The sequence below is a fragment of the Chelonia mydas genome, chromosome 25 (assembly GCF_015237465.2).
Source record: "Chelonia mydas isolate rCheMyd1 chromosome 25, rCheMyd1.pri.v2, whole genome shotgun sequence".
Lineage (NCBI taxonomy): Eukaryota > Metazoa > Chordata > Testudines > Cheloniidae > Chelonia > Chelonia mydas.
This window is the reverse complement of record NC_057858.1, coordinates 9,922,862-9,946,941: the sequence shown is the minus strand read 5'-3', so window position 1 is coordinate 9,946,941 and position 24,080 is coordinate 9,922,862. Positions and strand designations below refer to the sequence as shown.

Here is a 24,080-nt window from a genome sequence, read left to right as displayed (position 1 = left end):
ATTAGCAGTATAGGGCCTAGGACACACAGTGGAGCAGTTCCGATTCTCTGATTGTACACACTCGCCATTCATTACAACACATATATAGCACGCCTCATCTCCCAAAGAGTTTACAAACACCTAAATTAATCCATCCTCCAGCCAGAGAAGCAAGTATTATCCCCATTTTATATATGCTGACCAGTTAAGTGGCCCAACCAAGGCCACAAAGAGAGACTGTGTCAGAGCTGGGATTAAAACCCAGGAGTTCCTGGGGACCCTGAGCTGTTCTGTGATCCCCCTTCTGCTCTTTCTAGTGACATAAAACAAAACAAAAAAGCTCCAAAGGACTAAAAAAAAAGGAGCCCACAAAAAATAGCAGCATGCAGTTAACTGACCCTGGACCAAGTGAGCATTATACAGGGCCATACGCTGCCCCCACGGTGCAGGGAGCTCTGCCCACAGAGGGAGTATAAGGTCCTGCAAGGCAGTCGTTAAAGGGACATCGAGAACCTGACATCTAAACCCCATTTCTGAAACTGACAAGAGCAGCCTCAGGTTCGACAGCCACCAGTTACAGCAATTTGACAAACCCACTTCCCTAGATTTTAAAACCTTTTTTCTCTCCCCTGTTGGCGTGTGAAAGCACCCCACACCCACGCATGACGGTCACACACCCCATGGGAAATGATGAAATGCTCTAGATGCAAACTGTTGTTGAATGCACAAGCTACCTGTAAATGAAAAAACGAAGCTGCCCTCCCTCCCAAATCGCTGACAGAGAAGCTTGAGGTTACTGAAAAAACTGTTTCTGGCAGTAGTGGGATTTTTAAGCGCTCAACATCCTTTAGAGCAGCAGTCACACAAACTGGTCTCTTATAAACCTACCTTGTGTTTTCAGGCCAACCCTAACAAAATCCAAGGGGAGGGCAGGGACCCAGGCTTATTATGTACCCTCTTGCACAATTTACCAAGTGAATTATGGTCTCCGCCCCTCCATCACTTGCACACACCATTCTCTGAAGCAGCCCAAGGCAGGATAATGCACTCGATGAACCTCTGGTCCCATTTGGCAAGGCAAATCCTATCTTCTTAAAGGGGGATGATCTTCGCTAAATGCGATCAGTTTGCAGGCCCAGTGGCTCGCGCTCCCCGACTCAGCCCCCAGCTTTACCAGGGCCTGGGCCGGCACTGCTGCAAGGCCTGGCAGCTTTCCCCTATTGACTTGAACAGGAGCAGGACTGTGCCACCGGACAGCAGCACTCTCCCCACTCCAGCTGGTCTAAGAGATCCCAAGAGCAGAATGAGGTTATCGAAGCCAGAGGACAGCTACAGCCAAGTCCATCCGTGTGATCCCAGCCCCAGGGCAGCGAGGGGCCTGGATTGTCCAGAGGTGACGAGCAACAGGAGAGCAGCTGATGCTCAGCACCTCTTGGGGGTCGAGGGGAGAGATCAGGCCTGCAGCATTTCACGGAAGGGACTAGTCGTGTGTAATCTGTAGAGGTCATATTATAAACAGCGGCAGGCCAGCACAGATCATTTGCACCAGCCACGTCCAGTGGCCCTGCGCTGTAACATCCAGCCGCCAAGAAAACCCACCACAGAACTTGCTCTTGGCCAACCCTGGCATCAGCTGCGTTTCCCCAGAAAGTCACCTGCTCCTCCCCCTTTAACTTCTCTTCGGCTTGCGCCTGCAGGAAGCCACCGGCCTATTCCTATGTCAGGGTCGTTTTGTTCCACCCAAAGCATTAACAGCAGCAGCAGCCTCTCCCAAAGTGGAGCAGCAGCTCGGGGCGCAGGGTTAACGCTGACAACGTGGTGCAATTGCAGAGCTCTGCACGATGCCAGCGAAAGGCCCGTGGGCTGATGGCTGTATGAAGCCAGATGGCAGCTACTGCACCCTGGTGAGTGGGAGCGCAGAGCAGGGAAGGGAGGTTTTCCTGAAGCAGGGAGAGCAGAGAACACCCAGCGCAGCTCCGGGCCGAACCAAGCGTGCCAGCACATGAAAGGTGCTGGGGCCTGGACAGCAAATCCTTGCACGGCCTTTTACTCTAGGCACCGCCATCAACCCTTCACTCGGTTTCATGTGCACAGGCAGGGAAGATTGTCACAGGAGTTAAACCCCCCAAAATCAGTGGGATTCAGGCTCCCTACCCCCTCTGAAAACCACAACGGCACAGAGACTCAGAGAGACAAGGAAATCTCACTGCCACTGGAAGGCCAACTTCAGCTGTAGCCCTGATTTTGGGGGGAGGCGGGGGGGGTCAGGCAGAGCACACGTGGCCAGGTGCAGAATTGAGGCAAGGCTTCCCCAACCTCAGAGACTCCCAGCAGAAGCCCCTGTTGAGGACACGGTAATGGAGCAGGTGGGCTCTGGGGAAAACCCTTCCTCATGCTCAAAGCGCACCTGACTCCTACGGCCGCTGGAGCATGCACTCATGTACACCGAGCGCTCACCGAATGATGCAGTGCGCGCGGGATCGGGGCCTTGGGCGTGTTCTTCGCCCACCGCTCAGAGCACCCGGCAAAGGCAGCACCGTCCAGTGAATACAGCACTGAGCAGGAGTCCGGGTTTTATTGCCAGCTCTGCTGCTGACCTGCGGGGGGAGTCACCTCCTCTCTCTGTGCCTTGTTTCCCCCTCCCATCCTCCCTCTCTGGTCTATGTAAGTCTAAGCTCTCTGGGACAGGCCCTGCCTCTCACTAGGTGCTGGGCGCTGTACAGACCCAGCAGGGCAGTGATCTCAGTTGACTCAGCCATAATAGGAAGACCCACCCCCCCTTTTACAGATGGGGAAACTGAGGCACGGAGCAGGGCCGTTCAAGGCCACACAACCAGCCAGGCAAAGAACCCAGGTCCTGTGCTTCTGCCCCAGGGGGTAGAACAGAACCCACCCTCTCCCCTTCTCTTTACCAAGGGCCCAGAGAGCAGCAGCTGACTCGCGGGGTTAACCAACCTTCTTATTTCTTTATTTGAAAGGCACAGCTAGTAACATCCTCAATACAGCATCTTCAGTTCCTCTTAGTATAGGTCGAGTGATTAAACACAAAAAGCAAAACAAGATTTCTCTCTAAAGGACTATATACAAACACGAGATTCTTTTTTTTTTTTTTTAAACTCCATTTTGTGGTTTTTTTTTTGTTTTTGTTTTTAAAAGAAAGACACGCTAGGGCACTGAAATAGAAACAGAGAAAGCTGCAGTATCCTTTTTCAAACGGTGGGGGGGCAGGGAAGTGGGGGGGGGGGGGGGAGGTTCTAATCTGGTCTGATTTCTCCCCTGCCTTCCTCCCACCATCATAGACAGCCAGGTCCAAGGCTGAGGAGGGCCAGCGGGCGGGGGGGGGGGGCTCCAGCTAGAAGTGGAGAAGCAGCGCGAAGAGAAACACCTGGCGCCTGGGGGCACTGGACTAGTACTGTGCCCCCAGGACGGGTTAAAGAGGGATACATGCAGGGCAGCAAGGTGCAGAGCTGGCACTAGTGCAGGTGGGGTGCCGAGAGAGAACCGGTCCAGACCCAGCGAGACGCAATCGAAACCTACAGAGGTGGGGGCGTGGAGGGGCAGGGAGGACTGGGATGGAGAACGGGTCTGTATCTTTAAATACGCACCGGGGAGGGGCGGCGGGGGGAGGAGAGGGGGGCGGCAGGGGGAGAAAAGAGGCAGAATGGTCCCACTGGGCTTGCATGCAGTAGCCAGAGTCCAGACACAGCTGGGCCCGTCTGCCCAGCACGGGGTCAGATTAACCTGCTGCGGGCCAAGAGCAGCGCTCGGCCCGAGCCCAGGCCGGCGAGGGATCTGGGGGGCTGGCGGAGAGTGGAATTTAACAGCCCCGCGTTCGTAGCTGTGGTGTTTATTGCTGCCTCATTTCTACTCCGTTCTCAAGGGAGATGGAGGCTCGGATTCCTGCCCCCCCCCCATCCCCCCTCATCCTGGGCATGGGGGAGGGGGGGCACCGCATGGGTTGCGTGCCTGGTGGGCTGCCACCCTACAGACTACTGCAGTTCTGCGGAGCGTTGACCAGAGTGATACTGCATCTTTTACTGAACCCCTCTCCCCCCCCCGCCAACCCCTCACTTTAATCCGACTTCTCCCCGTCGTCATCTTGGTGGGTGTCCCCGTCGTGACCGTTCTTGTCCTCCTTGGAGAGGTGAGCTTGGGAGCCCAGGGCGGAGAGCGAGAGGAGCCCAGTGCCGGCGCTGACAGCCGGGAGGGAAGGGGGCTGGAGGCCCACGGGCAGCGGAGTCAGGGGGAGAGCCAGAGCCTGGAGCTGCGAGAGCTGGTGAGCCTGAAGCTGCTGCTGTAGAGAATGATGGACAGACAGACAACGGGAGAGGGTCATGTGTCGTTTGGGAAGCGGGCAGCCCCACTCCCGCTAAGGGTCCCTCTCCGCTGGGGAAGCCGCTGCCTCTGGGTACCCCAGCTGCAAAAGGCTTCATCTCAAAATGCCATCTTGGCCAACAGCTGGGACTGAACCAGCGACCTCCAGCACTAAAAGCGTAGGCCGCTCCAGCTTGAGCTGAAGAGTCTGGGCTCTGTAGGGCCCTGTAACAGACTCGCCCCCCTCTGTGGATCAGGCACAGAGGAGGACCTGTAACCCTCCCCTCCCCCACGAGTTACACTCATGACTGAGCCCTGTCCAGACCAGGCTACAGCTTTAGGCTCAGCCATGTTCCGGGCCCCGGGGGTGCTTGGAGCCAAACCTGCCGCGCGAGCCCGGCCTTATGCTTTGACCCTGTGCGGGAGCAAGGCCAGTGGGCTGCGGCCAGGCTCTAGCCCTGTTCCTGCGCTGCACGGATGGAGCTGAGCTAGACGGACCCCCGCAGCCCTGTCTAGACGCTCACATCACCGGTACTCGAACGCAGCTCGGCTGCTGATGGCTGAGTGAGCGCAGAACATGGCCTGGCCCAACGCAGCCCAGTCGGGCTCTTATCACATGCTCTGGCTGGGCCAGGCCAGCCTGATGCAATTTCTACAACCCAGCCTGGCCAGGGCAGAGCTGCAACCAGCCGGCTTAAGCGAGGTTAAATGCTCTGCAGAGGGCACATGTGTGCACGGGTCAGCGTAGGATATGGTGAGTGGTGCTTGGGGGGCATCGGAGGCAGTTGCTGGCAACAACGACGTGCCAACAGCCTGCGTCAGTTGGGTGGGGAGGGGGGCAAAGGCCAAGGGGACAGGGCTCAGAGCCCCACCAGTTCCCGGGCGGAAGAGCTACAAACCCTCTCCGCTCTGGCCCCACCCTGTGGCATGCCAGGGCCTGTCTGATTTAAAGAATTTAGGCTGGCGTCACTTGGTTCCTGCCCCGGGTTTAGCCAAAGGGATCTGAGCCTGGCGTTCATGCTCTCCCCCCTCCCCACGGCCGCTCCTAACCGCGCATCACGTACACGGATGATGGAATTCAGCTCCGGTGCGGTCACTTGCTTGGCTCGTTCAATGGCTCCCAGGACCTGCTGTTGGTGCTGGGGGGGTGGAAAGGAGAGGGGGGGGAAACAAGACAGCTTTTGAGTCGTTTAAAATCGCTGTGCGTTACTCAACACGGCTGGGTCTAGCCCAGGCCAGTGACCCCTCGGTTCTCCCAGCAGGTTGCACTGCCAGGCAGGTTAAACACATCCCGACCTGGGTTAATTCCTGTCCTAGGAGAGGCTCAGGTGAGGAGGGAGACTGTAAAAGGGCCTGATCCTGCAATGCTCCCTGCGTATGAATGGCAGGAGAGATGTTCCCCCGAGCATGCACTGCAGGATCCGGCCCCATGGACATACGCCGCTGGGGGTAGCAAGCCAAGAGATTTTGCTTGCAGGAGCTGAGCACCTTCTGCGTGTTCCCGACCTGAAGCCCCTGCCCCTCTCTGGATTTACCTGTGGCTGCACATGTGAATTCTGAACCCGGGAAAGCTGCCCCCTCACCAGCCCTGGCAATGTCTGGCCTTCACCTGCAGAACAGATATCACCGGCAGGGCAAGATTTCCCCCCTTCTGCCGCACCTGGATGACTCACACCCTGACTGTGAGAGTCTGTTCAGTCCTCTTCCTACATGCCACGGCTGCCCACTCTTGTGTGCCACCCCTCCCCGCCTGCTGCACCAGACGAATTGCCCAGGGGAGATACACAGCAGGGGAGTGGGCAAACCAGAGAGCCCCCAGTGGGACAAGGGGGGGCTAACTGGCACCTTCAATGGCTGGGGCGCAGAGAGAGCAGGCTAGCCTCCAGCCCTAGATGTAACAGTCCCTCCAGATCAAGGGGGAGAGAGACTGGCAAAGCTGGGAGCAGTAGAGGGGCAAAGGGAGGCCACATGGCCACTGCCCGCGCAGCATGGATGACAGGCGGCTTTTGGGTTATCAGCCTGGCACGCTTCCCAATCACAACATGCATGCGAGGCCCCATGGAGAGAAGTTTCCGATCAGTGGGCTGCCTTCCCCTCCCCCGCCATGCCCCAAAACAGCTCCCCTCGCCATCCCCAGTCACCTCAGCTGCATTTCCAACGAACGCACGCACCATTTTGCAATACGGCAATTTCCACCCCTACCCCCGCCAGCCCATCTCAACACAAACAGATCCAGCAGCCACACACCAAGCCCTGATCTATTGTCCAGCCCCCTACAGACTCCGGAGAAAGAGAGGCCAGTTAAATGGCATAAACCCAACACAAAGAGTTAAAAATCAAAGGATCACCCAACATCAAGGATCAGCCCCACACTACGGAAAGGGAATCAAAGGGCAAAATGCTGCCACAGCACATGGGGCACAGGCTTGCACTGGGTCAGGAAGCTGCAAGTTTCCTGCTTCTTGGTGAGCAAGTTCCAGGTTCTCCATTCCAGTACAGATGCCGTCCCTGGAGGAAACGGAGGAGCGGAAGGAACGGGAAGCTTCCCCAAGCCTGAGCGCTTTAGCATTGGCTTCCCCTACAGAGCTACAAACCCAGTCATTATTATGGCTATTATTCACCCTACAGGGACACCTACACGTCCCAGCTCAAACCGGGGCCTTAGGGTGATAGATGTGAGAGAATCTCTGTTCCTAGGAGCTCACGAGCTAAACAGGCCGGTGCTATCCCCTCCCCTCTTCACCAACGGGGAACCGAGGCACAGGGAGGTAAAGCTCAAGAAGTCTGTAGCAGATCCGAGAACAGAACCATGAGTTCCTGGATCCCACTCCAGGGCCTTCACCGCAGGGCATTCCTCTCCATAACACAGCCACCAGCCCAGACTTTTCCAACAGAGTTATGCCTAGGCCAGGGGACTCCTGGGTTATATTTCACAGCCAATGCAGGGCACTCCCTCAAAGGCCTGTATATTGTTTCAGTCCTGTTTATGGCCTTGGGGGACATCTTCTGATGAGCACAGTTAGGGGCATGGGGCTCTCCACTCCCTCACCTTCCCACCACACATGGTGCCAGAGGATGCTTTGGACTAGTCATAAAAATGGCCACATTGGGTCAGATCAATGGTCCATCTAGCCCAGTAGCCTCTCTTCCAACAGTGGCCGGTGCCAGGTGCCTCAGAGGGAACTAACAGGATAGAGCAATTATCGAGTGAGCCATCCAGTCCCAGCTTCTGGCAGCTGGAGGTTTAAGGACACCCAGATCATGGAGTTGTGTCCATGACCATCTCGGGATTGAGGGACCCATCCTCCATGAACTCATCTAGTTCCTTTCTGAACCAAGTTATTCTTTTGGCCTTCACAACATCCCCTGGTAATGAGTTCCACAGGTTAACTATGTGTTGTGTGAAGAAATACTTCCTTATCTTAATTTTACATCTGCTGCCTAGTTAGTTTCATTGGTTGCCCCTGGTTCTTGTGTTGTTATGTGAAGGGGTAGACAACACTTCCCCATTCACGATTTTATAGACTTCTATTACATCCCTTCTCAGTTGTCTCCACTGCCCCAACCTCAAACTCCCGTACCAGCACATGGCTCGGTAGGGTAGATCGATTTAAACCAAAACAATTTAAAAATCACCAATTTTAATCATGATTTAGATCAGCAAGCAGCGCCCTTGATTATAATAATCCATTTTAATCTTGTTTTGCATCTGTATTTTCTTGTTATTTTCCTAAAGAAAGGTGGATTCTCATCGGTTGGTAACAAATTGATTTGCAACTAAATATACCCTTTAGCCTAAATTAGGTGCTTCTTTTTGCCAACCAGGAAGATATACTGTATCTCTTCACATTTATTTAAGCAATTCTGTTAGAAGATGGTGAATGACTCATTTCTTATTTACTAGATGATTAATTTTTTAATTGTGGTGTGTCAAGCTCTTCCACTTGGGTGGAAATACAAAATTAAAAAAGCTCAACAATGTTTTAAAAATTATTAGTTAAATAAAACTACATTAAATGGGCAGGATATGAGAGAAAAAATTAAGTTTAATCAAAACACGTTTTGCATTTAAAACTAACTGATTTATTAAACAAATGAAGTATTACCTGTAGTTAGTGAACTGAATTGATTGTTTCTGGTCACAGTGTCCTTCAAGATATTAGAACTAGCAGATCTCATCCTTTCATACCTCCTTTTTATACATAGATTGGAAAATGACGAAGGGGAAATATGATAGAGGTCTATAAAATTATGAATGGTGCGGAGAAAGTAACGTGTATTTTTCCTTTCACACAACAAGAGCTGGGGCAACCAATTAAGCTAATAGGCAGCAGACTTAAAATTAAGATAAGGAAGTATTTCTTCACACAACGCACAGTCAACCTGTGGAACTCATTGCCAGGGGATGTTGTGAAGGCCAACATTCCTGCTTTTTCCAACTCCCAATTGCTTTCTCAATTTTGAACGAGCTTGTCACCAAACTGAATAAGTTGAATAAACTAAAATGAAGAAAACGTTCCCCCTGCACCTGCAAAAGAGGCTACGGCGGTCAAAAGCTGAGTTAGCACTTCAACAAATGCTGGTTAAAGGTACTTCGCTGGTGCCTGCTACCAGTTCAGTGGTTTGACTTTAAGACTTCAGGTGCAAATATGTACTGCTTAATACGATTTAAATTATTTTAACAGACTATAGTAAATTTAGGCCTTAACACTTTTGTCACAATGTCAAATTTAAATTTTAAATCTATTTAAATAAAAAAAACCCAGTTTCTTTGATTAAAGAAATGATGGATTTTTATCCACCCTGGATCCCCAGTACAGCTGGACTCTGCCACCTGGGGGCCCATGCACCCCACCCCACCCCCAAATCCCATTTCCAATGCAAGAAAGGCCTCTGCACCACCAAAGAAGTGTCAGGATTTGCTCCAACTGGACTCTGGTCCCTCTGCAGCACCAGGGCGAGTTTTACCCTTTAGTTGGACCATGCAGCGAACTCCAGGCTGCTTGGAGGCCTCACAGCCCCCATGAAAAGCAGCAAGGAAGAAACACTGGTTAGTTTAAGCACCCACGTATTTGCTCCAGAGATCAAATGCTCTCTGCCCTGGAACGTGACCTGGGCACAAATTCTGATGGCAGGCAACTTCGAGAGCCACTGGGAAGGCCGGCACCAATGCTAGAAAAATTCAGAACAGGAACAGCAGCAGCTATGTTCAGAAAAGGCACTATGGTAATTGGTCCATGGGGTAGCAATCGGAAAAAGTCTCTGAATATTATCTCCAGCAAGTAGATTCTTCAAGTTTGGCATAGGGGCAGGGTGAGAGCCCTGCAGTAAGACAGAGTGTTTAGCTGTGGCTAAGCTGTTAAAGGGCTCTGACCTGCAAGTTCCTTAAATTCTCCCCCAATGGAGAACAAAGTAGCCCCCCACCCCTATGGCTAATTCCAACCACAATTCCATTGCACGTCACATCGTTTAAGGAGACTTGTACTGCAAAGGTAAACACGCCAAGATGGCCAAGTCAAAATCAAATTGAGGTGTCAGGTTCTCCCCCAATGCCCTCCTCCCTCTCCAATTAATCAGTCTCTTTTTAAAAAAAAAAAAAAGAGAGAGAGAGGCAGCAAGTACATTAATTACTGAAGCAAAGGAACTAAGATATTAAGGAACAGCCACATGGAGGTTTTTTTTTTTTTTAAATACACACTCTGTCCTTCTAATAAGCTGCCTGCATGCCCCAACCATAGTTCATAGAAACAGCCGATGACTCTAATCTTGGGAAATTCATGGAGCGAGAACAGATGCCATCTTTGTCTGCGGATGCTCCACAAAGCACAGGATATTTTAGCCATAACATGTAGAAAGGGGAAGAACACTCAAGGGCTACTTTAAATGTTTCAGGCCAGAGTTTCAGAAGGGTCAGCTCTAGGGCTGTTGCAGTTAACTCATGCGATTAACTCAAAAAAATGAATCGCGATTAATCACAGGTTTAATCGCACTGGTAAACAATAGAAAACCAATTGAAATTTATTAAATATTGTGGACGTTTTTCTACATTTTCATATATATTGTATTTTGCGTTGTAATTGAAATCAAAATGTATATTATTTTTATTACTATTTTTTGTTTAACATTTTTACAGTGCAAATATTTGTATTTTTCAGTTCACCTCATACAAGTACCGTAGTGCAATCTCCATCATGAAAGTGCAACTTGCAAATATAGATTTTTTGTGTTACATAACTGCATTCAAACAAAACATAAAACTTCAGAGCCTACAAGTCCACTCAGTCCTACTTCTTGTTCAGCCAATCGCTCCGACAAACAAGTTTGTTTACATTTACGGGAGATAATGCTGCCCGCTTCTTATTTACGTCACCACAAAGTAAGAACAGGCATTCGCATGGCACTTTTGTAGCTGGCATTGCAAGGTATTTACTTGCCAGATGTGCTAAACATTCGTATGCCCCTTCCGTGCTTCGGCCACCATTCCAGAGGACATGCTTCTATGCTGATGACACTTGTTAAAAAAAATAATGCGGTAATTAAATTTGTGACTGAACTCCTTGGGGGAGAATTGCGTGTCCCCTGCTCTGTTTTACCCGCATTCTGCCATCTACTTCATGTTACAGCAGTCTCGAATGATGACCCAGCCCATGTTCGTTTTAAGAACACTTCCACTGCAGATTTGACAAAACGCAAAGAAGGTACCAATGTGAGATTTCTAAAAATCGCTACCACACTTGACCCAAGGTTTAAGAATCTGAAGTGCCTTCCAGAATCTGAGAGGGACGGGGTGTGGAGCATGCTTTCAGAAGTCTTAAAAGATCAACACTCCAATGTGGAAACTACAGAACCCGAGCCACCGAAAAAGAAAAATCCACCTTCTGCTGGTGGCATCTGACTCAGATAATGAAAATGAACATGTGTCAATCCGCTATGCTTTGGACTGTTATCGAGCAGAACCCGGCATCAGCATGAACGCATGTCCCCTGGATGGTTGCTGAAGGATGAAGGGACATATGATTCTTTAGCACATCTGGCACGTAAATATCTTGCGACGCCAGCTACAATAGTGTCATGAGAACGCCCATTCTCACTTTCAAGTGACATTGTAAACAAAAAGCAGGCAGCGTTATCTTCTGAAAATGTAAACAAACTTGTTTGGCTGAGCGATTGGCTGAACAAGAAGTAGGACTGAGTGAACTTGCAGGCTCTAAAATCTTACATTGTTTATTTCTGAATGCAGTTTTTTGTGTATATAGTTGTTCATTTGTAAGTTCAACTTTCATGAGAAAGAGATTGCACTACAGTATCCGTATTAGAGGAATTGAAAAATACTATTTCTTTTGTTTTTTTACAGTGCAAATACTTGCAATCAAAAATAAATATAAAGTGAGCACTGTACACTTTGTATTCTGTATTGTCACTGAAATCAATACATTTGAAAATGTAGAAAACATCCAAAAATATTTAAATAAAATGGTATTCTATTATTGTTTAATTGCACGGTTAATTTTTCTAATTGCTTGACAGCCCTAGTGAGCTCCAATGGAGGCATTAAAGCAAGTGATCACATCTTCCAGATTTGGTGCATCAGGTGCAGAGCTCTTTGGAAACAACCTGGGCTTGATCAGGAGGGCTGAGCGCTTGAAATTATCTGACCCCATCTGCCCAAATCGGTGGGGTGGCCCCACAATGCCCACTGAACTCAAGAGGGACCTGAAGGCACTTGGCAACTGGCAGGATCAGGCTCTTCTAAGCAGTGTTTTTAAAGTCCCCACTGCCCGCGATTCACAGTGTAAAAAGGTTACCTCTTGAGACAGGTAGGGCAAGACTTGAGCGCAAATCCCATTTAACCGCTTGACAATTTCAGCCTGGAATTAAAAACAAAAAACAAAAAAGATCAGAAGAAATTGGTACACTCCCTGCAGATTATCTGCCCTGATCAAGATCTGTCCATCTGAGCAGCCCCCCAATCCCCAACCTCCCTGCCTCCTAGCAGGAGCCACCCAGACTCATTTAGAAAAAAAATAAATCCACTCCAGACCCTTGCAAAACGAAATCCTGCTGATCCCACCGAGTGAGTTTTCAATATTCTCCCTTCCCTCTCAGGGACTCAAATATGCATTTAATAAAGAAAGCAGGGGCCTATAGGAAGGAAATTTATTAGAAACCAGACTGGGAAGTGCTGAATTATGTACAATACTCAGATTCAGACAGACATTTGTTTCACTGTTGCTCTCACTTCCAAGAGGGAGAGGCGGTGGTGAAATCAGTTGTAGGTCTCCTTGGAATCATCTCACCGCCCCCCCCCCCAAATTATTCTTTTTTTAAAATTCTATAAATCTTGAGAGTTTGCACCAGGAACGTTCTCCCAGCAGCTGAGCTAGCAAGTGGGAGACTTGGTTAATAACAACCAATAGGCCCAGGGAGAGACAAAGGCCGATACTTAATAAGGGCAAAAAGAAAAAAACCATAGCAGAGATCAGATAAAACAACAGTGTCAGCTGGTTCCCATGGGGTTTACTAAAGAGACTCTAAACGTTTTTTTAACACTCTTCTCCTGGGGAATGAGCAAAGCTGTTCATAAAAAAAAATATATTAAAAAATAAAGGACAGATTCCAACTGAAGGGAGAGGAATACGGGGCCAGGTTGATGTTGCAGACATGCACCTAATGGGCTTTACAGAAGCCATGAAGCAGGTTGGGGACCTAACATGAAAAGCTAGAGAGGATTCAGAGAAGAGCCAGGAGAGAGATTAAAGGATTTGGAAACATGCCTGGTAGTGACAGACTCAAGGAACTTATCAAAGAGAAGGTTAAGGGGTGACTTGATCACAGCCGAAGCACTTGCACGGGAAAGAGACGTTTGATAAAAACCGAGGGCTCTTCACACTAGCAGACAGAGGTCTGACAAGGTCCAGTGGCTGGAAGTTGACGCTAGACAAATTCAGACTAGAAACAAGGTGCAGACAGAACCCAGTTTTCGGTTTTATTTAAACAGCCATGGAATGAGGAAATCCATGTGTATAGGGACTGGTGATTTTTTGAGTGCCCAATGTGAGACAACAGAAGGGGCCGGGTATTTCCTTAGGAGTGGGGGCTCATTGCTTTTTGAAAATCAGGCCTCCAGAAAGCACTGAAAACAGCTGGGGTCTACAAATTGTGCTTCATGTCCCCTACTCGGGCCTGCCAAATTCTGCAGCATCTTCCATCCAGAGCAGGGGCTGCCCTTTAACTAGAAACATTTAATTTTGGATTGGTGCTGGGGCCTGGGTCAGCAGCAGGGGTTTGAAGTTACCCAGAGGCCCACAGAAGAGACCGAATTTTACCAGCCCCCACGCCAAAGAGAGATTTAAGAAGTGCATAAAATCTGCAGCCTCCCAGATTCTCCCCATCAAAGAGACTCCCTGTCCGCCAGCAGCTTGCCCGTCCCTGGGGCTGTTATACAACAGCGGACCACAAGAATTTTCTACGGCCTGGGAACAGTTAAAAAAACAAAACCAAAAACCAAAAAAACCCATACAGCACAAGTCCTCGTGAATCACAGGCTAATTGTTTTCAAAGACTCTTTAAAAGATTCTTCCTGCTTCCCCTGCCTTTTCAGCAGAACACGTGACAGGGAGGAAGCAGCAGCTGCGAAGGAGATCAGCAAGTCCAAACAAGATTTCAGGGGGTTATGAACTAGGCCCGGCTCTGTGTCGTACTGAGCATTCCAACAGCTCTCCGGAGGGGAGGCTGCTCAGTCTGGAATCACACCCTTCGGGGGCCCTACCTCTGATCGGTGCCTGTCTATGGGCCACTGTGCCTCCCCAAACCCCTGGAGATGCCCACCTCATTCTGGTCCTGCCCCTCCTCCACTGGAGCCGAACATCTGACAGGACACGCAGAGCATGGAGTGTCCCGTCCCACCCCCAGTCTCCCCTCTCCAACTGGACTCTAGCCCCCGATCCATGGCCATCTGCCATGGAAATATAATGACCGGCAAGCAACAAGGCAAGCGTGCCTCTGTGCAGGGGAGCCCAAGGAAATGAATCCATCACGAAAGCAGCTCAAATCTTACAGCCTAGAGAAGCTTCATGGCTTTTCGATGACTCCCAAAATGAAATTAAGCCAGCAGAGGCGGGGTGGGGAAGGTCAGAGAGGTTCAGTGAGGAAAGTAACTAACTTCTTAGAAAGTCCAACCTTCTCCCACCCCACCAGCTGCAGAAAGCGCCCAGAGAGAAGCTTGTCTCACCTGTTTGTGCATTTCGATATTGAGCCCGTAGGACATCTCGTAATACTGCAGGGGGGAGAAGAAAGAGAAATAGCAACAACTCAAGACTCCACGTGCAACGAGCGTCACAAACAATCAAAGCTTTTATAACGAAGTTGCAAAGGAGCCGGATTGGAGTCACTGAATGGGCTGGGGGAGGGGGGATAGCTCAGTGCTGTGAGCATTGGCCTGCTAAACCCAGGGTTGTGAGTTCAATCCTTGAGGGGGCCGTTTGGGATCTGGGGCAAATATTGGGGATTGGTCCTGCTTTGAGCAGGGGGTTGGACTAGATGACCTCCTGAGGTCCCTTCCAACCCTGATATTCTATGAACATAGTGTCAGAGGAAGGTGAAAGAAACCCTGCAGTAAGTAGTTCCAGGAGTACGGGTCAGGAGGGGAATTAATCTCCCCATCAGAGGCTGACTTATGCCCTGGAGCATGAGGGTTTCACATCCTTTTCTGCGAACTTGGGGTGAAATCCTGGTTCCACTGGTATCAAAGGAAAAAGCTTCTGTCTACTTCAACGAGGCCAGCGCTGCATCTCTGGGGTGTTCTCGTGTTCACTGGGTAGCGCCGTTTGGATCCGCTTATTGCTTCATTCCGATTAACGTCAACGCTCCCGTGCGAGGATTTTCTTCTCTTCATTTTTAAAGCCGACCAGGGAACAGGGGCCCTCGCTAATTGCGATTCAAAGTTTCATGGCCACAGCAGCCAACAAATTCAGAAATAAAACCCTTCAGTTCGCTCCCCGCTAACGGGCTACTGGCTACGAGGGACAGAGGGCAACAGCTGTCGGCAGGGGGCACGTGGGATTAAACTGAATGATTTACTTAGGTGGGCAGCTTTTGGGAGGCAGGGACTGGTTTTTTGTTCTGTGCCTGTACAGCACCTGGCACAACGGGGTTCCGGTCCCAGATTGGGGCTCCCAGGCGCTACCTAATAAATGGCAGGAATTCTCTCCCTCCCAGCCTCACCAATGCAGAAGGTGAGAATTGCTGGTACTCACTAGCTCATGAAAAGAATTTCATCCTTCCACATTGTCCCAAGCCCCTATCCTCCGCCACCTCTGGTTCAAACCACGTATCAGTGAGAGCTGGGGCTGTCAAAACTTCCCCATCCCTGTCCAAAAAACAGCTCTAGCACCCCTATCAGCCAACTTCCCCTGTTCATGTAGCAACCAAGGCCTGGGACTGAGGCAGGGGGGTGTACACAGAGTGGGACTGCCCTTTTCATTTCTGCTTTTAAATCCATAACTCCTCCCAGAAGAAATTCTGCATTCATTCCTGCCTCTTGTCTCTCCATTCCAGGGCAGGTGCAGCAGCTGTCTGCCTGGCTCTGGTTCATCTTTATGGACAGCGCTAAGAACTTCCATCAAGTCCTTGAGCCGAGCATGTTAGCCCAAGCCTCATCACCAGCTGCAGACTCTGTCCTTCCAGCCCCACCCCACCTGTGGCCGGGAGTTAAAGGTGTGTGTTTAATTATACACGACGGCAACCCCCTGTCCAAAGATGGCGCTACCGCGGGCTGAGTTTTGACCACGTCTGGGAGAAGAACAGCAGAACAGTGTTTCCCTGACGAATGAAAATGTCAAAGCGTGCATCAAGCAGCCAGTTCCCTGCCTGAGTCTCTGCTGTCCTTGCACCTTCACTCCAACACCCACCGCTCTGACGTGGCAGCGTTTCACACCCACTCTGTGTTGGCGTAGATGACTGTACAAGGTAACGAAGGATGAAGCCTGGGGTCTAAGTTACGCCCAGCAGCTGTGTTACAAGTCAGCGTTGTCTGGCGTTTGCATCACAAAACCCACTTTTACAGCAGTTTCAAACGTTGCTAGTTTCCAATACACCGAGCTGAGGATAACACTGTCTTGCCCCTGCCTTCCAGCCCTTCACCACCACTAGCAAGTCAAAGCCTCACTACTTCCTATCAGGTTGGGATGGGAAGCGACATCCCATTTTACTGACGCACTGAGAGGTCAGTAGCAGAGCCAGGAATCAAACCCTTGGATCTTGATGCCCAGGTCTGAGCGGGAACTGCTTGGCCGTGCTTCCTCCCACCAGCCTGTCAGCTGGGGGTTTCCCCAGCCCTCCTTTGATTTCACTCCACTTCCATCTTCCTTAGCACGTAACACCTCTGCTTCTCCAGTGGCCGGCTGGCACCTAGTTCTCCTGCCTGTTGTTTACAGAACACGAACATCCCTTTCCCAGGACTGGCAACTCCCTGCCGTGTCTCATGATGCCCCTGCCAACACTGCCCTGAGAACCTTCAGGTCTCCCCCAAAATACCTCTGGGTCAGTTTTTAATGACCTTTCTCGCTGTGGTATCTGAGTGCCTGGAGACCATGTTCGGCTCCCTGCTGGAAAATGGCATGTGACATGCGCGTTTCCCTTACTCTGTTGTCTTGTCTATTTTGTTCGCTAAGCTGTCTGGGACACGGACTATCTGTACAGCGCCCGGCACAATGGCAGCCTACTCTCTGCTGGCCCCATAATAATCCGACTTATTTCCTTACAAATCCAGCTTTCTAACTTCTCCTCTCTTTGGGGCCCATCAAGTCTGTATTTGTAGTTTAGCGGTTCTCAACCATTCTTCTAACACATCTGCCCTAAATTTCCCCTCCCACCTCGCCGGGGACCCCACCCTCACGTGGCAACACAATAGAGGCAGGAAGATGGTGACATCTGCTGGTCACCCACCAAGTGGATAAGCCGCGTTCCAGTTACTTTGATTGGGGTGAGCGGAGGGGAGTCGTGTATTGGGCAGATCTGAGAGCGAGAGTTCTGTTTAACCGCGTCCCACTGGGTACGCCCCTCGCCTCCGCCCCACGCCCTCCGCTACTGGAGCGGAGCCTTACCATGACATAGTGACGTTGCATCTCTGATTTCTCGCTGGCCAGCTTGTCACATTCCAACTTCAAGCTGAAAGAGCGAAAACAGACAGCGGCTCAGAGAGCATGGCTAGAGATCACAATGGCTTTGGGGGAGCTACAAGTCTCAGCTCGTGAATAGTTGTTTCCTGTATGTTTGTACAGCACCTAGCGCAATGGGCCCCCCCGAACACGACAGCAATCGAGAGGTTATAAAGAAGATTGTAAGCTCTTTGGGATACAGACTGTCTTTACGTTGTGTCTACAAATAATTAAAGAGATACTCTAACAGCATTAGACTGCCCAGTGATGAGAAGGGCTTACACTCCTTGGATCCACTCCTGCAGCCCTTACTTAGGTGAGTCAAGTCACAGGTGTCAGGAAGGATTGAAGCATGGATCTGTTTCCAGGAATTATCACATGGGCTGTCGGGACAGGATTACACACACTCTCCCAAAAGATTCTGGGTGCATTATGGGAAAGTAACAATTACCTGACTAGTTTCCTGATAATGCAGACACTCAAAAAACAAAGCCAAACTAGCATCTTCTATTATTTAATGTATTTAAATTTAATAAAGCAGGTGATTTCCACGGCTAGAATTTCAGCATGTGCCATGGTTTTGTATTTCAAACGAGGAACAGCTTTACCTTTACCTGCCCAGAACCTATTTCTTCCCAGCAGATTAGGTCTCGCAAATGTCTCCCACTGAAAGACCTACAGTCTACTGCAGCTGTATTTCTGGCACTTGCATACACCATATATGGCACTTCTAAAGGCAGAGGTGTTCTGGGAAATCAGTCATTTCGGAATAGCGACTTCTGCCCACCACAGACTTCTGTTGTAATACTTTTGGCATGAACTTGCACTCCTATTGTTCAGCAGAAGCCTGACTGGGATGCAAGGCACGTGGGAAAGTCATAGCCATGCTAGAGGTACAAGCTAACAGCCACGAAAAGTCATATCCATAAGGGCACACAATGGACAGATCCTAATGGCGGATTCGATAATTAAAGAGGATACCATCAGGTTGATTTAGCCCACACATTTTAGGTGTTGTTACAATAAAAGCCAAATCTTAAGATCCTTAGAAACGTTTCTTTGAAAAATTTGAAATTCTTTGATTTAAATATTCCTCTGCAGCGGTGGCAACCGAAACATTGCCACCACGGGCTAGTGCATGGGAGCCAGAAGGCAAAACTGATTAGAAACTCCCAACCAGAGTGCAACTGGCTAGTCCATCGTCCTCGTCATAGCTGAGCAAAGGACAAACCAACAGCACTGCTGCTCAAGGGAAAATTTTAAAGCATTCAGCTTTCATTATCTACAGGGTTATAACACTGCATGATTATTCTTTTTCCACAACCTGCTGCCATTTTAGCCATGGCCAATCCTTCCTCTAATGCGCTCAATTACATTTCAAGTCTGGCCACTGGGAAGGAAGTCCTCCTCCAAAGCACATTGCTCGGGTCTCTTTCTCCTCCCTCTGGGATCACCTGTTAGGATCAGTTCTATTTCCCTGGCAACTGCAGTGCTATACTAGGGGGAAGGCTGCGAGAAACTGCTCTGGTTCTTCCAACCGTCTATCACCACGTAGCTATCGAGCAAATCAGCCTCTGGATAATCCTTCCCGGCCTGGAGAGCCCTTTTTTAATTTTTAAAGCGTCACACCAGAAGAGAACGAGTGACAGGCCCTGGGGACCCACCTGCGAAAGCATCATTTATCACCGCCATCTCTGGCTAGATAGCAAGAGCGTCACGTATTAGGAGAGCAGCCGCTACGGCTCGCCGGGAGGAGCGGTGTCACCAAGACAACACCGCACTTTGGCCTGGGCACTGGAAAACATCCCCGCTGGCTCCCAGCAGTCCTTAGGCACCGAGAGCCGGACCGGGCGCAGAAGGGCTGGAGGACACTGTCGCCCGCCAGGCTGCGGCTAGCCGCAGGGCACTCAGGCTCACCTGTGATACTGAGCCTGCAGGAGCTGGAATTCGTCCTTAATCCGGTCACAGGAATCGGAGGTTGTGAACTTCAGCTGCTGTGGCAGGTGAGACGAGCCCTTTAACGACACAGAACAGAGCAATGTGGCGGGAGGGAAAGCAATGCCCTGACGAGCCCTTCCCCCTCCAGCACAGCTGCCCCCACGCCCCACGGATGAGGGTCAGCACTGGGCAGTCACCCCCTGCTTCCAGGCCCCTAGCAATGACTGCAAGAACACTTCCTGAGCACTTTTGCTCCAAGGAGCTGGAATTAATTCATAGGCTGGACAAAGCCCTGGCTGGGATGATTTAGATGGGGATTTGTCCTGCTTTGAGCAGGGGGTTGGAGTGGATGACCTCCTGAGGTCCCTTCCAACCCCGATATTCTATGAGTCTATGAATTAAGCCGCACCCCACCCCTGGGAGACACCTATTACCCCCATCTCTCAGATATGGAATGCAGGCCCAGAAAGATGACATGACTTGCCCAACGTCACGTAGCCCTGGCACTGCCCTGCTGTCTACAGCACTTAGCAGAGGACCAGATATCTCACCGCCTCCCAATCTTTAATGCATTTATCTCCACAGCACCCCTCTGAGGGAGAGCAGGGCTCATCATCTCCATTTTACAGATGGGAAACTGAGGCACAAACAAGCTAGCATCCTAACCGCTAAGCCCCACTTTCACCTCGCTGATCACCATTCCCAGGGCCTTTGCCACAACGCCTCCTTTAATAACAGGAACCAGGGCGCCTCTTCAACCAGGAAACACCCCACTCGAGAAATCCGACACAGAATTTTATAAGGAGAATTGACAAGGGTGGAGGTGGGTTTATGACACCCTCCTCCCCCACCCCCGAACTTCCAGCCTAGTTTGTTTTAAGGCAACACTCCTACATGGCTCTAAATAGACGTGGGTATTAAAAAGTAGAGGAAGAACAAACATGTATTCTTTTCTGTCAGGATAATCATGGGCTCAAGCCCCCACTGCAGTAAGGGGGGAGGAGAAGAGAAATATTCCAGTGAGCACATTTCCTCCCCCCCCCCCCCAAAAAAAAAAACAAAAAACAGAGGGAGCAAAGCAACCAGCTTTACGGAAAGGAAAAAAGCTACTCAGGTAAATGTGCTGATTGACACACACACCCCGACACACCACACACCCCCCAAATACCCTCTGCACCCCTCCCACCACCCTGTCCCAGCCACCATCCCCCCAAACACATCTAGTACCCCCAGCTCCTGCATCCCACCAGCCTGCCCCATCTAGCACTGAACCCCCAACTTGTCTCAACCAGCACCCCAAAATCTAGCACCCCTTCCACCAGCTTGCCCCAACCAGCACCCAACCCCTACACTGCTGCATCCAGCACCCCCATATTCCAAGTAGAACCCCCAAGCGTGCAACCCCACAGCAGACCACAGCCCGTACCCCCAGCATTCGACCCCCCAACTTGTCCTACCTGGCACCTCCATATCCCTCCCAGCTTGCCCCACCACCCCATCCAATTACCCCACTGCACCCCAAAATATGCCAAAACACCCCCTCCTCACAGCAACAGCCCCTTTCCCTGCTGCCAGGGGCTAGGCCCTTCAAGCATAAGGAGGCAGTGGCAGCTTCTCCCAACTGCACTTCCTGGGTCAAGGGTACCACCAGCCACCCACTTCCCCGCAGTGCCCTGCTGACCCCCCCCCATGCCACCCCCACCCTCTCACTTCCTAAGCCCCCTCCCTACACCCCACCTCCGCCAGGGCCTCTCAGCCACGAGCCTCCCGGCTCAGCCCCTAAGCACATATCCCCAGCACCAGCTTCGCCTCCAGGCTCTCCCACTCCTACGCATCCCCTTACCCACCGCGGCCCCCTGCATTTACATCAGAGCCCCCCGCCCCACACACACACTCCTGTGCTCCGAGTCTCCCAGGCATCCCCCCTGCACCAGTGCACCCAGCTCCTCCACGCATTCCCCCCATGCACACTCCAGTGTGGCCAGCCCCCCCCACGCATTCCCCTGCCCCCATGTGCACTCCGCTGCGCCCAGCCCCCCCCCCCCCACGCACACTCCGGTGCGCCCAGCGCACTCCCCGCCCCCCCCCACGCACACTCCGGTGCGCCCAGCCCCCCACCCCACGCATTCCCCGCCAACCCCACGCACACTCCGGGGCGCCCAGCCCCCCACGCCACGCATTCCCCACCCCCCCACACGCACACTCCGGGGCGCCCAGCCCCCCACCCCACGCATTCCCCGCCCCCCCCCGCACACTCCGGGGCGCCCAGCCCCCCACCCCACGCATTCCCCGCCCCCCCCCACGCACACTCCGGGGCGCCCAGCCCCCCACCCCACGCATTCCCCGCCCCCCCCCCGCACACTCCGGGGCGCCCAGCCCCCCACCCCACGCATTCCCCGCCCCCCCCCCCGCACACTCCGGGGCGCCCAGCCCCCCACCCCACGCATTCCCCGCCCCCCCCGCACACTCCGGGGCGCCCAGCCCCCCACCCCACGCATTCCCCGCCCCCCCCGCACACTCCAGGGCGCCCAGCCCCCCACCCTACGCATTCCCCGCCCCCCCCCGCGCACTCCGGGGCGCCCAGCCCCCACCCTACGCATTCCCCGCCCCCCCCCGCGCACTCCCGGGCGCCCAGCGCCCCCCACGCATTCCTCCCCCCCGCACACTCCGGGGCGCCCAGCCCCTCCCCCACATTCCACTGCAGTGAACCCCCCCCCACCCCACGCAGTCCCCCGCCCCCGCACGCTCATTCGGGTGCGCCCCCCACGCACCCTCGGGTGCCCCCAGCCCCCCCACTCCCGCGCGCCCCCCCCCTCACCGAGTGCCGGCTTTGCGGAAACATCATGTCAGGCTCGGCTCCGGCTGCTGCTGCCTGGGCCGGGACCCGCCGCCGCCGCCGCCTCCCGGGCACTGGGCCACCCGCCGCCGCCGCCTCCCGCGCTGCGCCTTTGTCCCCCCTCTGCGCAGCGCCCCAGCCCTGGCCGCCTCCCCCCCGCTGCGCTGCGCGGCCCCGGCCCGGGGCTGCAGCTTCCCTCGGCGGCGGCGGCGGCTGCTATTGTTTAATGGCGGCTGCGGGCTCCTGTCCTGCGGCTGATCAGCACCACCTGCTGCTGCTGTTCCCTCGCCTGCTGCATCGCCCGCCCTGCCCGGAGCCCGGCGCGGAGAGGGGGGGGTGCGCGCCGCGCAGGCAGCCTCCCCTGGAGCCGACTCGCTGCCGCAGCTCGCCCGGCTGCGCTCCCTCGGCCCGGCCTCGCACGCCACGCACCGCCCCCGCGCCCGCCCCCGACGCGGCCTGAGCCGGGGCCCGGGCCCTCCGCTCCCCTCCCTCCGCCAGCGCCGGGGCTGGCGGTGACAGCCTGCCCTGGGCCCCCGGTGCAATCCACTCCCGCCCCTCTCCCCAGGCTGGGGAGCAGCGCCTCTACCCTGGGTCACTTTGCCTTCGCCTCCCTTCCCTGGGCTGCCCTTCAGTGCAGCTCCCTGCCCTCCTGCGTCTTCCTCCCCCCAGGAGGGATGGGGAGGCCGCCCTTTGGGTGGTCGTGACAGCCTCCCCTGAGCCCCCGGTGCAATCCACTCCCGCCCCTCTCCCCAGGCTGGGGAGCAGCGCCTCCCCACTGGGTCACTTTGCCTTCGCCTCCCTTGCCCGGGCTGCCCTTCAGTGCAGCTCCCTGCCCTCCTGCGTCTTCCTCCCCCCAGGAGGGATGGGGAGGCCGCCCTTTGGGTGGTCGTGACAGCCTCCCCTGAGCCCCCGGTGCAATCCACTCCCGCCCCTCTCCCCAGGCTGGGGAGCAGCGCCTCCCCACTGGGTCACTTTGCCTTCGCCTCCCTTCCCTGGGCTGCCCTTCAGCGCAGCTCCCTGCCCTCCTGCGTCTTCCTCCCCCCAGGAGGGATGGGGAGGCCGCCCTTTGGGTGGTCGTGACAGCCTCCCCTGAGCCCCCGGTGCAATCCACTCCTGCCCCTCTCCCCAGGCTGGGAGCAGCGCCTCCACCCTGGGTCACTTTGCCTTCGCCTCCCTTGCCCGGGCTGCCCTTCAGCGCAGCTCCCTGCCCTCCTGCGTCTTCCTCCCCCCAGGAGGGATGGGGAGGCCACCCTTTGGGTGGTCGTGACAGCCTCCCCTGAGCCCCCGGTGCAATCCACTCCTGCCCCTCTCCCCAGGCTGGGAGCAGCGCCTCCACCCTGGGTCACTTTGCCTTCGCCTCCCTTCCCTGGGCTGCCCTTCAGCGCAGCTCCCTGCCCTCCTGCGTCTTCCTCCCCCCAGGAGGGATGAGAAGGCCGCCCTTTGGGTGGTCGTGACAGCCTCTCCTGTGCCCAGCATAATCCACTCCCGCCCCCCTCCCCAGGCTGGGGAGCAGCGCCTCCCCCCTGGGTCACTTTGCCTTCGCCTCCCTTCCCTGGGCTGCCCTTCAGTGCAGCTCCCTGCCCTCCTGCGTCTTCCTCCCCCCAGGAGGGATGGGGAGGCCGCCCTTTGGGTGGTCGTGACAGCCTCTCCTGTGCCCGGCATAATCCACTCCCGCCCCTCTCCCCAGGCTGGGGAGCAGCGCCTCCCCCCTGGGTCACTTTGCCTTCGCCTCCCTTGCCCGGGCTGCCCTTCAGTGCAGCTCCCTGCCCTCCTGCGTCTTCCTCCCCCCAGGAGGGATGGGGAGGCCGCCCTTTGGGTGGTCGTGACAGCCTCTCCTGTGCCCGGCATAATCCACT

The 24,080-nt window shown here is 53.5% G+C and overlaps 1 protein-coding gene across 2 annotated transcripts; it reads right to left on the bottom strand.

The window, feature by feature from the left end:
• Window positions 1–2,925: 2,925 nt before the first annotated feature.
• TLE5 (TLE family member 5, transcriptional modulator) lies at window positions 2,926–22,637 on the bottom strand. Of its 2 annotated transcripts, none has more exons than XM_037885591.2 (7): window positions 22,207–22,637; window positions 19,368–19,465; window positions 17,397–17,460; window positions 14,525–14,569; window positions 12,099–12,161; window positions 5,358–5,432; window positions 2,926–4,270 (listed from the first exon to the last, which is right to left on the bottom strand). In XM_037885591.2, the coding sequence occupies exons 1-7, from the start codon at window positions 22,231–22,233 to the stop codon at window positions 4,052–4,054; spliced, it is 591 nt and encodes a 196-aa protein (XP_037741519.1). In that variant the 5' UTR covers window positions 22,234–22,637; the 3' UTR covers window positions 2,926–4,051. The 2 variants fall into 2 exon arrangements, with proteins under 2 accessions (XP_037741519.1, XP_037741517.1); XM_037885589.2 differs by having other exon boundaries at window positions 2,926–4,273; window positions 22,207–22,634.
• Window positions 22,638–24,080: the final 1,443 nt, after the last annotated feature.